The sequence below is a fragment of the Caretta caretta genome, chromosome 4, assembly GCF_965140235.1.
Source record: "Caretta caretta isolate rCarCar2 chromosome 4, rCarCar1.hap1, whole genome shotgun sequence".
Taxonomy (NCBI): Eukaryota; Metazoa; Chordata; order Testudines; family Cheloniidae; genus Caretta; species Caretta caretta.
The window spans coordinates 89,886,495-89,901,657 of NC_134209.1; the positions used below are offsets into that span (position 1 = coordinate 89,886,495).

Sequence of the window (15,163 nt, forward strand, 5' to 3'; positions counted from 1 at the left end):
GGGTAGATGGAAGAGAGAAGAAATCCCCTTCCTATCTACTATTCACCAGGAGATGGTGGAAGGAAAGAGGAGAGAGACTTCCTTTGTTTCCAGCAACAAAAGGTGGGGAGAAAGAGTGGGTGTTTTCTCTCTTTTGCTTGCAATCAAGAAGTGATTGGGCAGCTATGAGAAGAGAGAGCTATAAACGTAGATTGGAGTCCCAATCACAAAATAATCATGGCATGATGTCTTGACACTATATTGACTGTGTGCATTGTTCTTTGCATCAGTAAGTGATGTATTTGGCCTGTGTTATCCAGAAGATTAGACTAGATAGTCACAATGGTCACTCCTGGCCTTAAAATCAATGAATCTTGTTAATGCCATGTCCTTCCTCAAACAACCAATCAATTTCCAGTGGCTGGTTTTAAAACCTATGCTGTTGCAGTACAAACACTGAAATTTTCAGTTGTGCTACAGATAAGTGATTCAATTAAATCTGTCTGTTGGGAGGCTTATGGGGTTTTTTTTGTATTCTTCTATGATAATTGAAAGTTAACTATGATTTTCTCACCCTTGTATCCAATTATTTACTTACCTGATCTAGACCAAATGAAACTGAAGATGCTGTATATAGTGAAGATGACACAACGATTCTAGAGGCTGCCCAAGTGCAAATAGGACTTAGGTAAGTAATAAGCAAATGGGAAACATCTGTTCATATTTAGGGAATCTTGTGGCAAAACTGCCTCACATTGTCTTCTTATCTTAACAGATATGACCGAAGCAGTTCAAGTTTTGTGGTAATTGTAATGCAGCTCAGAAATCTTCATGCCTTCTCTGTCCCCTTTGGTTCCAGAGTGTAAGTAAAATAATCATTGAGTAGTAATGCTGAAGTGTACATTGCACGATTTCTGTGATTATGCTTTACTCATTCCTTTTGGAAGGTACTGTAGCTTTAAATACTGTATAATTATAAGTTATAGTTTTTAAAAAATAGTAGGTAAAAAATCATTGTTACTATAATCTTTCCAACAATCTCTCAGAAGGTTGTGTATATATGTGGTCTTACGTGTGTATAAAATTTTAAATAATTTTAAAATAGTGTATACTAGTTTTAAACAAGGGCCTGTCATAAGTTTAAGGGGCAATTTCATAAACTCTAAGTGGCTCAGCAAAAATGCTAGACACATCACCTCTAACAAGTGATGTTTGAGGGCCTCTCAAAAATTAGACTCTGTGTTGTGCTGTATAGACAGCAGACATATCAAAACAATAAAAGGGGAAAACAGGTTGATGAAAATATTGAAAAATGGCTGATGTAGGAAGTAATGAAAGAAACAAGAGGGAGTGTTCTTAGTGAACATAAGAATGGCCATACTGGGTCAGACTAGTGGTCCATCTAGCCTAGTATCCTGTCTTCTGACAGTGGCTGATGCCAGATGCTCCAGAGGGAATGAAGAAAACAGGGCAGTTATCATGTGATCCATTCCCTGTCATTCAGTCCCAGCTTCTGGCAGTCAGAGATTTAGGGACATGGGATTGCATCCCTGACCATCTTGGCTAACAGCCACTGATGGACCTTACGGTGATTAGAGTAGGAAACTGGGATTAAAGATCTCTGAGTTCTACACCTAGATCTTGTAAATTAACTTGCTGTGTGGCTTTGGGCAAACAACTGCTTAAATTTTCCAGGCTGTAAAATAGGTACAGTAATATTTGAGTATCTCAACAGGCTGTTACCGAGGCTTAATATGATTAGAGGTAGGATGGAGCCAGTCCATGGAGAGATGGTATTTTTAAGGCTATTTTGAACTGGGTTCATTGACCAATAGGAAGCCAGTGAACATGAAGGATGTGTGTGACACAATCTTGTTTTCTGGAGTTAATAGTTTTGTGTGTCTCTCACTATTATACCCCCCTAAAATTTATAGTGCAGGAATTTAGAAAGACCGTGAAAATGGAAAGTTGAGATGAGATATGGCTAATATAAGCATGAAGAAGGCTGTCAAAGTTAGAGCGTTAAAGATCAAGTGGAGTACAAATATTAGCAATGGTCTGAAAATATAGTAAGAAAAACAAGTTGATTCCCAATATTTTTGGCCTTGGGATGAAAGTAGATGGTTGAAGTCAGAGATCTGGGGCAAAGAATTTTTTACTCCACAAAAAGGACTCAAAGGTATACTGTTAATTTCAAAAACATGAGCTGCTTTCTTCTGATATAAAGCCATAGCTGTTAGAAGTGAAAGAATTTTTAAAATCCAGTGTACTTGTCTGTATTTGTAAGCTGTTTACATTTTTCTTAGCTTGTACAATGACAATCAATGAAGTCCGTTTCACTTTTGTTCACTTAGTACTGCCATCTTTGAAACATGCAGGAGAATGAACATTTGTGGAAAAAACACCTGTTTTCATTGATCCCTTATTAAAAAAAAAATAATTGTGTTGTGCTGTTGATGGTAGGTTTTATGAAACCTTGTTTTCACAATTTGGAATTTAAGACATTCAGTTGTCAGTGTCTTTCAGAGTATTCAGCAGTGGAAAGCTTATGCTCAAATAAATTGGTTAGTCTCTAAGGTGCCACAAGTACTCCTTTTCTTTTTGCGAATACAGACTAACACGACTGCTACTCTGAAACCTGACATAGCTGTGACCTGATACAGTCAATAAAAGCAGATACTTGGGAGTCGTAGTTAGAGGACTTCAGTATAGAAGAGAAGTCCAAGATGGTTGATAATGAGGTGAAAATGAAGCTAGCTAAAGTGAGAAGGTGCATAAAAGAGGGTTAAGGAAAGATCCTTGGAACACTTGATGCATATGTAAAGGCAGGATTCAAATATGGAAACCACACGATTGGCCAGGGTGTTCAATAGGAGTACAGAGACTCTTGAATTTAGGCTACCATATACACGTGGGAGTAGGGGTGTGATTATTAAATACTAGCATAATCTTAATCTCCTTCAAGTACTGCTTCTCATCTTTCCTAGCTGTTTTCTTTCTCTTTTACTAGTTTTCCATTTTTCCTTTTTCTCAGAAATATGAGGTACAATGCATTTCACCATGTGACTGAATTCATTTCTAAGTGTTTAACTTTTCTCTCTCAATTTTCCAACTCTCTCTGTTCCAAAAGGATCTTTCAACTTCCTAGGATTTCTTGTTTCCATTAGGATAATGTATCCCACTGTCTGTGACGTGATCTTCAGCGTGTCTCACTTAATACTAAAGCAAAGGATTCATTTGGATAGAGTCAGCAATGCCTACCTCATCTGTCACTACCTTCCCAAGGCACAGAAATAACTTTTGGGGAAATGGCTGTGCAAGGGACAGGTGGGAAGTTAAACTTATCAGCCCCTTCTTTCTCCTTCCTCCCAACTGAATTGTTGCCTGTCCATTTCCCTGGCATGCACTTTTCCTTCAAACCTTGTGGTCAGTTTCCCTCCACAGTGGAAGGCTGGCTGCAGTGATTCACTTTTCCCCTCAGCAGCTGGCACATGATAAGCATAGTGCACATGCAGCTGAGCATGAGACAATTACAGGGGTAAAATGTTAAGCCATTCATTTTGGATTTAGTGAATGATCTTAAATTGTAATTGTGCTTGTACAGTAGGTGCTATTTGCTACACATGTACATCATTTTATTTTGCTCCCTTCAGTTATTTTAGGGTAGCAGTACTTCCATCTTCAGTTGATATCAGCTGTCTATTCCGCACTAAAGTCCATCCTGCTATGGAAACCATTTTATTCAATGAGATATTCAGAGTAGCCATTTCCCAAGACGCTTTGCAGCAGAAGACGTTACGTGTAGATGTCTGTTCTGTCAGTAAAATTCGACGGGAAGAATGCCTGGTATGCATTTTTTTTATTAGCTTTGCTTGGCATGCATTTGTTTGTTTTATTCCCCACTGATGAATATGGGTTCTAGAATTCTGCAACGCTCGCAGAAGAATTCAGTACCACATCTGAGTTGTCTTAATAGCACTGATGATTAAATTTCTCTGCAATTCCACATGTATACAATACAGTGTTGGATGGAGACCGTTTTAAAAGCTCTATCTTGCCATGATATTTCACAGTGACAGTTGATGTGTAGCACACAGATGTAGATCATGAGTAATTTCATCTAAACTTCATGCAAGTCAGAGTAGAATTGGGTCTCCAAAGTGTAAAATACAATATGTAAAACAAAGTGATGCGAACTTGTGTTGTAACAAAACACTGCCTGGAATGCAAATCTTTTGTACAACACTGTAGATTGCATTAAGCTACATGTTTTGAGACTAGTATACTTCATTGTAATAATATGTGACATTAACAATCTAGGATACTGTAGACTGTGACATTATCCATTTATTCTGGCTTCTGACATCATTAACTGTGTCATCATCACATAACTAATAACTTGCTTCCATTTACCATTAAGCTTACCATCATGTGAAAAAGACAAAAGGAAATTTCCCTTCCAGGATACTGTCATGGGGAGAGATAATTGGTTTATTTTAAAGTCTTTCCATATTTTGTATTTGTTATCACTGTCATCACATATTGTTGCCCAGCGGCAGTGGTGATGCATATGAGGCACATTGATTAATAATCAAGGACTCTTTAAAATATAAACTGCGAACCATGAACAATGCCTATAGCTCTGAGGAGGAGTCCAAGGAGCCAGTGAACACTGCCCAGAGGAACTCTGCACAGGTATATGAGACAAATAAGGTCCACAAGTAGGCCCCACATTTGTAAAGAACCTCCCCTCGAGCTTCCTCCTCCTGGACCGATGGATGGTTATCTTGGCCAGCGGCAGGAGCTTGATGAGGTGGCCAGCAACTTTGTGGAGTTATAGTCGGGGACTGCGTACAGGCGAGTCGCATCTTAAGCGGGGGTTAGTTTCTAAAGTCAGCGTGTAAGGCGAAAATCGCATATAGTCAAAATTGCCCTTGAAAATCCCTTAAATAGCCCATAAAGTATACTGTACATGGTTTTGTGTATATTGCACAACCCTGTACAGCAGGGGTCGGCAACCTGCGGCACGCGTGCCAAAGGCGGCATACGAGCTGATTTTTGGTGGCACTCTGCTGCCAGCCGGGGTCCCAGTCGCCGGCGCTGCTCAGCCCGCTGCCAGTCTGGGGTTCCAGCCGCTGGCCCCTTTAAATGTAAAATGTATTACTGGCATGCCAAACCTTAAATTAATGAAGACTTGGCACTTCTCAAAGGTTGCCAACCCCTGCACTAGAATCCACTCAGCGCAGCAAGATGCTCACACACCAGATTGGCAGGCAGCGATCAATCCAGCGGGGATTGACTTATAGCGTCTAGCCTAGGCGCAGTAAATCGACCCCTGAGCGCTCTCCCGTCGACTCCTGTACTCCACTACCACGAGTGGCAAGTGGGAACTGAGACCGACTGAGGGAACAGCAGATTCCCATCTCACGTCTCCCATCTCACGCTCGCTCCAGGGCATACACTCATTGAGTGGAATGGTGGGCAGAATTGTTATTTTTCTTTTTTATTCATTTTTCTTTTTTTTGCCAGGCGCATATAGTTGAATTCGCGTAAGTTAAATGCGTGTATGATGCAACTCGCCTGTACAGGAAAAGATGTGGGGGAAAATGCACTGGAACCTCAGCAGGAGGTTTTGGAGGAGCCAGAAGAGGGGCTGCCATTTAGTGCCTTCCAGGTAGATGTGCACCAGGGTCTCCCTCACTGCAGAAGGGACACATGTCAGGGCTGTCAGTGAACTTTGCCAACCAGGCACCCAGACTGACAGCCATGGAGAATGAAATCCTCTTTGTAGCTACAAAACAGAGAATTTAAATCTCCAGGGTATAGCCCTGGCAGCAATAGTGCAAATTTCCCCATAGTTCCCAACCAGTAAGCCTCAAACCTCACCTGAAGGCCTCCCTTCCCTGAATGAAAAGGTAGCTTAATCTCCCATACTATTCACTCTTGTTCTTCTTCGCTGATACTGCCAGGAAGGTTCCAGTTAGTATTGGTGGTTGTGGGTGATTTTTGTGATGGGCCAACTGTCTGCGGAGAAGTGGACTGAGATCAACCAGAATTGGTATTGTGGCTTTGTCTCTCCAGAACCCAAGCTGTACACTCTGCAGTGGACTCCAACAGTTGTTCATTATTTAATGCTAGAGAATACCAGAGAAGCATCTTGGGGGTTTTCAGGGGTCTCATTTTTTTGTAACAGGTAAATGCTCAGCTTGGTATTTAATTAAAAAAAAAAAAAAAGGGTATATGCAATATTGAGTAGCTTGTACAGATTTCCATTTGCTCTTTAAACTCTGTTTCATCGCTGGAAAAAAACAATGCTTTTTGTGCTGTAAAATGCCCAGAAATGCTCGTCAAGTTTGTGGTGCCCTTTGTACAGTGAAAAATACTATAGAATGAGAGCTCAGCTCTCATAAAGGAAAAATGACCAATTTTAACTTTTTCCTTCCATCTGTCATTCCATGTAGGCTGGAACTCAGCTCAGCCTTGCAGATTTATCACTTTCTAATGAGACCTATACTCTGTGGTATAATCTGCTGCCCTGCAAGCAAATTCCAGGCAAAAAGAACAAGGAACAAAATGAGGAATCGGTGTTTCTGCCTTACAAGCAATTGTCAGGCTCGTATGACTTGGTGAGCAGTGTGCATTGGCTATGCCAGTAAAAGCAAGAAAAAAGGCATTGACCCCTACTCCCTCACCCCACTGAGGCAGTTGCACTAATGTTACATGCACCAAACTGCAGTTCTTATTCATTGACTTTACTAGGGGCTCGGGTCCCAATCCTGCAAGCACTCATGTGCATGCTTAACTTGACTAGTCCCACATGGGTTTGTAAATATTAAGCATGTGCATAGACCCTCATTCTACAAACACTTAACTATGGGTTGTAGGATTGGGTCCTATGTTTCAATCTCTCCTTCCCCTGACCTACTTTACATTGTTTTAAAATAAGAGTCTCCCTAGCTTCCCTGTTAGTTAATTTGGTTTCTTATTTTCATGTGTATATTTTGGAAACAGCTTTGTTTTTTGTTCTTTGCACTCACATGTTAAAATATTTTCATTGCATTTAAAAATACTTTTTATGCAAATTGTACCTTAATCATTTCAGCTAAAACAAACTTTTCTGTTTTGTGCTTCCATCACAAGAACAGCATGAGACATATGTGATTTTAAGAAATAATCTTTTCTTCCTATTTAGGTGATACTATAATCACCCCTCATTAGAGAAGAAATATACTTCATGGTATCTCCCTTTGAATGTTTTCACACAACTAATTAGTATGTAGCATGTCTGGAATTCTGATTCCTGGCATAAACTTCCATACTTTGCCTTCTTATCACTTAATCACATTTTCCTGGTGTAAGGGAATGCCAGGGAAACACAACTCTTGTAAGCATTGTCATTTCTTGCCTAATATACTGTGCCTAGTTTCATTCTATTTATTTACGCCATCAGGATGCTGTTTCGGCTCTGTTGGAGAGGACATCTGCTGAGTTGGAAGCGGTAGAGCAAGAGCTGGCGGAGGAGGAGGAGGAGGAAGAGGGGCAGGAGCACAGGGGTGCTGATGAAGACTGGTAAAGTTGTTCTTTCCATTGACCCTCACTGTAGGCTTAGGAAAAGTGCTTTACCTGCCAGGGGAAAAAATTAGTTCTTCTGCAGGGACAATCCATTATCTTCACTTAAGTTTACCAAATATACTGAATGTTCTAATGTCCCACCCCACCCCGCCCTTCTGTGTAATCCACTCAGTTCTTCCTGACTCACTGACAGTTTCCCAAAATGCCACATCACAAATGCTACTTGTCCCATCTTATTGCAATCCATACAACCCATTAACTTTAATGAGAGATGAATAGGATTTAGGGTGAGAGGGCTGCTGCGTGTCATAGACAGGATATGTGCTGTTTGTTTGCGGTTTGTTCTTGTTCTGGAGGGGCTGTGAACTTTCTTCATGAGTGGGACGGGTTCAGTTGCTAAATTACTGTATCTTGTTGTGTATGTTAAGGAACAGTATTTCCCAGTACTCCTTTTCTGTAGTTATCATACAGAAATGTGTGATCACGTGCAGGAAGCTTTAATAAGGCTTTTTCATAGCATTAAATTTCTCATGTACGTTCTCACCAGAGCAGCATGGTGCTATCAAATTTAGTGTGCTTTGTTAAAATGTTCTCAAAGGTGAATTATAACAGAGCTTTCTGTTTTTTCTTGGAGCATATAATTAAAAATGCATTCACATGAGTAATTTGGAAGCATTTGGTGAGACTATAATCATCCTGTTCTTATCAAGATAACATGTTGATAACAATACACCTCTTGTACAAGGTGCAGGATTTAGGCATTCCAGTACTTTTCTTTTGTGGGTCTTGTCAGTTCAAGGGTAACTTGGGTTACTTTTGTTCTTGCAGGTTAGAAATGCTAGAAGAGGCATCTGATGAAATTGTGGATGAAGAGGAGGATGGAGTTGAATTGGCAGAGGAAGGAGGATATACAGATAATTTGAGATTATGCACCGATACAGCAGGGACAGACGAAAAGAAGGGTGGGGAAGAAAGTGACCATGCGGATGCCCCTGGCAATCAGTTAGCTGCTGTAGTGCCAACTCTGGTGAGTATTTTAGATTGTGCTTCCCTAAAGCATATGGCATGTTTGAAGACACCACTTAGTCTTATGAAATATTTATTTGCTTCTTCCCCTAGGAGTATGCCATAATATTATATCGGGTCTGAAAGCTTAAAGATTATCATGACATTTTATTATAGCAATTGTTTGTACAGTAAGTTTGAGAAAAATCAGATTGGTCATTTTTGAGTTAGGCAAGCGTGAACTTCTAACATTCATTCTAGTTGAAAATTTTGCATGCTTTTAACTAAAAAACTACCACCTTAAAACTCCAGTCTGTACTTGGTCTCTGAGTAAGGAAAAAATTCAAGCTGAAAGAAAATCCGTTTAGTAGCTTGAAGGTTATGAATGTGTAAGTTATTTTTTGCTTATGTATGTCATGATTTCATCTTTAGTTTTTTCTTATTTCTCTTAAGATTGTGTTTCAAAAAAAATTAAGATCTTTGAAATTAGCGCAGGGAATTTAGACATAAATCTTCCATCTGAACTTGGAAAAGTTCAATGCCTGGTCTAGTGACTCATTGGGGATTGTAATTAGCTCTCAGTTAGTGCAGGGAGTGGCCAAATGGACTGAGGGTCTTTTGGGGACCAGGCTGGCAGGCACAGATGATAGTCCTGATTCAGCAAGCTGCTTAAGCACATGCCCAGGACAACTCACCTGCTTAAAGTTAGACACATGCTTAAGTAGTTTTCTGAATCATGGCCGAAAGCTGCGATCTAGGCCTTGTTAAGAAGACTTGCATTCAGCAGTGAGTCAGAGGCCTAGCAGCAGGTGGCAGTGCAATGTCTGATTGCAATACTGATTGAAATGTGATCTACTAGTGCCAGATCCTCCTACAGTTGCTGTGCTGCTGCTTAAAACATTCTCTGATCTGTATGGACAACTAGATACGTGAAAACTTCAACGAACAATCAACTTGGCTGTAGAAAAAGGAGAAAAGATACCTAAATGCTTACTTCAGTGGGCACAGTAAATAAAGTAGGACCCAATTAATATTGTATGAATTAGTTGAGTGGGAAGCCCCAGTTCAGATTAGTGAGGTTGGCAGATTAGCAGTTGCCATGGGGTGGGCAAGGAAGAACAGCAGCAGTCAGTGATGGAGCCCTGTTTCAAGGTGTTTGCTGCAGGGAGGGAGTCGAGGGGCAATACGAAATGCCCAGTTAATCCTTTAGGCATGTGGCATCACTTCTCAGCCCTGCCCCCAGCACAGCATCAGAGCCTCGCTGTGTAACCGTAAACTGCAAACCCAACTGTTTGTTCTGAGTACAGACTTTCCGGATTGTGGTTTACAGATTAGTGAGGCCCCTGCTGTAGAAGTTTCAGATGGAAGTGGCAATCGTATTGGGCACAGGGAACACTTGGCAAGGTTTTTCTTACACTTTGTAACTGATTTTTTTTTTTAATTGAATACTGCTGCACTTAGTTATGGGTAAGATTCTTTGCTTTCTGTGTTGGGTTTCAACTTAAATGGTCTTGGGAGGGTAATAAACAGTGCTTGCAAGGTATACCGCTGGCAGGGGAGTGTATGTGTCTATGTATTTTTTATTTTAAATTCCTCTTGACAGGTTGATAAAGAGACTAATACTGAGGAAGCCGTTAATGAGAATATGGCAGTCCGGCCCAAGGACAGAGCCAGCTTGAGCTCCAGACAGCGTCCCTTTGTCAGGAACAGCATGATCGTGCGGTCGCAAACCTTCTCTCCAGGAGAGCGGAACCAGTACATCTGTAGGGTAAGAGGAAAAGCACTCTCAATAAGATGCTATTAACGAAATAGTCATTTAATTCCTTGGCAATGGCACATTATTGGCAATGAGTCGTGTACTGGGAAAACCCACTTTTCACCTGCAAGAGTCTAAATTGTGCTTTTCTTGGATTTTCAAAAGAACATATTGATGCACAGTGGAACAGGCTTACAGTGAAGTCCTATATTGTCACAAAACACTTTTACTATGGATGAAAAGCAACCCTTTGCAAAGGGCTTGTATGTATGAAGTGTCTTGTGTTGGACCTCTGCAAAGGGGTGGGTTTCACTGTATAAACAGAATAGTAATTCACACATAGCAATGCACTGAAATAATCTGGCATCTTTGATCTGTTGAAAATGTGTTAGAATAAAGCTCACAATAAGCAAACACTGCATTAGCGTTTTTTAATAACGTACAGTGTGAGGGCAACATAGCCTGGAAAAAGCTGTTTGAAGCTTAATCAAACTATCCAATTTGAAATCATGGTAGCATCTACATGATGCAGTTCTGAAACCCTGCTGCAGCTGTGTCCCTGAGCTCTGCCTTGGGCGTTAGTCTCAAATTTGGTTCTGACAATACAGTTTTAGTCTCCCTTTGAACAGTGATAACATGGAGACTGTCTTAGTTTATCAGCAATAGGTATAAGTGTTTGGTATTTAAACAATAAAAACATTTGTTTTAAGATCTAAGAAGTGACCACAAGCTGAGTTACACAAATTTTAATTTAAAAACAAATTGAATGCTTTTTTAAAAAAAAAATTGGATATTTGCTTTGACCCCAGTATGGCTTCAGTGGCAAGTATGTAATTTTTTTTCTCAGCATTTTAATTCCTTACCAATCCCACTGCCCAACTGGTCAGAAGTTTCCATTTTAAATATGAAATTTTCAAAGTTGGTCCCAACTTTGTGGTGATTTATCTGATTAAAAAATGAAAATAATTGGTATCAAAACACTTAGCAGTAAGCCATATTTATCCTGTCACAAGGTGAATCTCCTCTGAAATGACCTTTCACTTCCTCTTGCACTCACTAAGCATATTAGGTACTGATAGAATACTATTCTACAAGCTTTCCAAAGTTTGGCTGAATCCAGGGCCCACTGTGTGGTGTTTAACCCCTATGCATTGAGACCTCGTTTACACTGGTGAACCTTGCAGCCCTAATGCTGTTACTTGTGCAGCTCCTCCAGAGGAAATAATGGTGGATGGTGTGATGTAGAGAGGGCCCTGATGGTTTTAGCTACTGTTGTGTAAACTTGGGCATGGCAGTATAAACACCTTAACTTCCACCCATCCTACCAGCAGTGGAGCTGAACTGGTGGTAAATTATGGCTATGAAGTTTGCTGGTATAGATGTAACTAGAGTATGAAACCAAGGTACCATACTCAGATTGTGACTGTGGCAGGGCCAGGATGCAGAGATTATGACTTGCCAGAAGGTCATATAGGAAGCCACTATTGGAGCTGGTGACAGAATCCAGACCTTCTGGGTCCCATTCCATTCCCTGAACCACAAGACCATCCTTCCTCCCCCACTGTGCAGCACGTCCTGGGCAGAAAACATTTGATGGATATGCACTTCAAGGCCAGAAGGGACCATTGTGATCATCTAGTCTGACCTCCTGAATATTGCAGGTCACAGAACTTGACCCACCACTCCTGTAATAGACCATTGACCTCTTTCAGAGTTTCTGAAGTCCTCAAATTGTGGTTTAAAGACTTCAAGTTACAGACCATTCACTCCAGCTAGCTACCTGCTGATGTCTGCTCCCTTATAGTGAAGCACCTCTTCTCACATGATGATTTGAAAGTGACTCTCATGAAGTATATATAGTCAGAGATTGTAGGGGAAGATTCTCAAAGACACAAAGGACAAGTAGGGACCCAAATCCCATTTGTTCCTTTGAAAAGTGTTTAACAAAAATTTAGATGCTAATGTCTGATCATTAGCATTGATGAGTTAGCAGCTGAATTTGTATAGGAGAAGACTGATTTCTCTCTAGGGATATATACCCATGTCACAAGGTTCTTCTTTTTCACATAAATGCTGCATTAGAATGCTGTAGGGCTCTGACTTTGTCAGTCATTGAAATTTCAGCAGCAAAATTCCTGTAGTCCATGTTAATTTTTTCAGCTGTTCAGAAAAGAGTACTAATAATCTTTCAGATAACTGTATAAGACTTTAAACCAGCTTTCTTTTAATTCAGCTACTATATACATTGATATACTTAATAGATATTCAGTTTGAGAACAATCTGTCATCTCATGTACTTTTATAATATAACTAAGGCTATGTCTACAGGGCACTTTCGTCGGTAAACTTTTGTCTGTCAGACGTGTGAAAAAACACACACCCCTGACTGACAAAAGATTGACTGACGAAAAGCTCCGGTGCGGACAACACTTTGTCGTGGGGAGACGGTCTCCCGCTGACAAAGCTACTGCCGCTCGTTGCGTGGTGTTATTTCCCCAGCAGGAGAGCTTTCGCCTGCTGGCATACAGTAGCTACACGGTGGACCTTACAGTGGCAGAACTGTAGAGGCGCAGCTGTGCCGCATGTAAGGTACTCAGTGTAGACAAAGCCTAAGAAAAGAGCCACTGTTGTTGTTTTGTCTGTGGTACTGATTTCTGAGAAGCAGTAATGTTCTTGTAGGAGGATCTGCACATACATACATTCAATCCAGATAAGACTGAGATTGAGGTTGCTGCTTGTTGGCCAGGTGAATGTGTAGAGTAATTTGCTTTTCCCTTTGCAGCTCTGTTGATAAGGGTCTACTCCAGGCAGATGAATAGTATTCACAACCTTGGAAGTAAGAGGACTGTAAAACAACCAATGCTTTGGCAGTATGCCCTGTGCTAAGCTAATTAAACTTCTTAAACAATCCACAATGCATTTTCAGTAAAATATTGTAATTTTTTACTGAAATATTAAAATCCTATTTTAATTTAACCATAATTGATGACTAATGCAACAGTCAATTTCAAGCCATGAGTATCTTCCATCACCTGTGGGTCGTCATTATGCTGTGACGGTAGCATGCTCTAGGAGGAAGAGAATGTGATTGACTAAGCCAGAGTTGGGCATAACTCCCCCAGGGGGGCATATAAGATTGATACATTAAGGTGAGTGGGCCTTTAACAGTACATGAGGTAACAGGGGATTCCCTTCCCTCAAAGTGGGGCTTGACTTTCAAAAGTTTGGGAAATGGGGTCTCAGCTAAGAAGTTAGGTTGCCGACCTACTGGCTGAATCATCGTTTTGCTTTCAAGTAAAAATTGCTGAAATGTCTTGATATGTGTGTGGGGATGCTTATATTCATGTTATAGAACCACTGATATTGTCTGGATTGGCAATGTAAATTGAAGAACAAAAATAGCGTCAAATTACCTACTGTTATCCTTCAACACCACTTAAATAGCCTAGGTTTCAGTATGTGGCTTCAGATTGCTTTCATGAAGTAAATGCCTCTGCGCTCTTTAAGATGCTAACTCTGGACATTTATTTTATCTGACTGAGAGGTTTTATTGAACTGCAAGAATGACCCACCAGCACATCAACATCCTTGAGTTTTTCCTAAATGTTTCTAACTTAAAACCAGAACAAGCCTTGTATTAAAATATACTGCTGTTTTATATCAGAGTGTTTATATCCATATTTTGACAGCTGAATCGAAGTGACAGTGACAGCTCAACACTGGCCAAAAAGTCTCTCTTTGTGAGAAATGCCACAGAACGACGGAGCCTGAGAGTTAAAAGGGTACGTGCTGTCTCACATGAACAGTGATCCACATATTTGCTATTTCATTTTATACCATCAGCTTGATTCTAGGCATCTTGAGTCTATAGAGTGATCTCTTTGAAACACCCAGACTCCCTGGGATCCCAGATCCAAATCTTTACACAAGTGTGACTTGTCCCATCATCTTCCCAAAGCAGATAAACAGAGTTCCATTAATTGTGTCTAGGTCCTTTGAATGAGACCTTTAACAACAAAATTCTCTCCCCTATGGATGGATAGTAATGATCCCATGGCATTTCTTGTGAGAGTAGAGGTTTGCCCTGGTAGCCTGGGGCAGAATTGCACCTTCCTCACTATTAGGATGTGTGTTAGATAGTTGCCACCCTCACATTTAGAGTTAGTTATTTCAGAGATATGCTGTACAGTATATAAAAGTCATCGGGATCCTTCAATAATACAACACACTATTTAAATAAAAAATAGTATGCATGTTTATATACTGTATACATAAAGAACATTCATCCTAAACATAGTTTTGGTGGAAGGGTTGAGAAAATCCCATACTTTCAAGGGTTCAGCCATACTTAAGTTTTTTTCAAATGAATTTCCTCCAAGAACATTTGTGAATAATGAAGGGATTTGAAGGAGAAAAGGATATTGTGACAATATATAAAATGAAATATACACTCTCACCTAGGGGGCTGTGTCCATTTTTGATTACTAGGCTTCAGAGATGCAACAAGCATTGAAAGGGTCTAAGGAAGGCTGACTGTACTTAGGATGGCAGAGTTGATGTGGGAGAAGAGATTGCAAAGTCTGGGGGGCTCTACTCGGACCATCTTGTGAGAAAACTCAATTAAATTAAAGGAAGTAAATTTGAAGCACTGAAAGGGAAATACTTTTTTACAGACTATGGTCAATCTCTGGCATTCACTGAGGTCCCAAATCAGCAAGGTACTTCAGAAAATTAATAGTCATGCTGAAATCAATGGGACTACTTGCGCTTAAAGTTAGACATGTATTTGAGTGCCTTGCTGGATTAAGGCCTGCTAGAGGAGGTCATTGAATCAAATGCTACGTCTGGAAA

At 40.4% G+C, this 15,163-nt stretch overlaps 1 protein-coding gene across 2 annotated transcripts in view; it reads left to right on the forward strand.

Annotated features, from left to right (window-relative positions):
• The window catches only part of WWC2 (WW and C2 domain containing 2), a 184,594-nt gene that overhangs the window by 146,689 nt on the left and 22,742 nt on the right, over positions 1-15,163 (forward strand). For both annotated transcript variants that reach the window (XM_048847885.2, XM_048847887.2), the window contains exons 13-20: positions 587-667; positions 755-841; positions 3,633-3,825; positions 6,441-6,605; positions 7,430-7,548; positions 8,380-8,578; positions 10,160-10,324; positions 14,002-14,094. In XM_048847885.2, the coding sequence (XP_048703842.2) occupies positions 587-667; positions 755-841; positions 3,633-3,825; positions 6,441-6,605; positions 7,430-7,548; positions 8,380-8,578; positions 10,160-10,324; positions 14,002-14,094 (1,102 nt within the window). The remainder of the gene's footprint in view (positions 1-586; positions 668-754; positions 842-3,632; positions 3,826-6,440; positions 6,606-7,429; positions 7,549-8,379; positions 8,579-10,159; positions 10,325-14,001; positions 14,095-15,163) is intronic.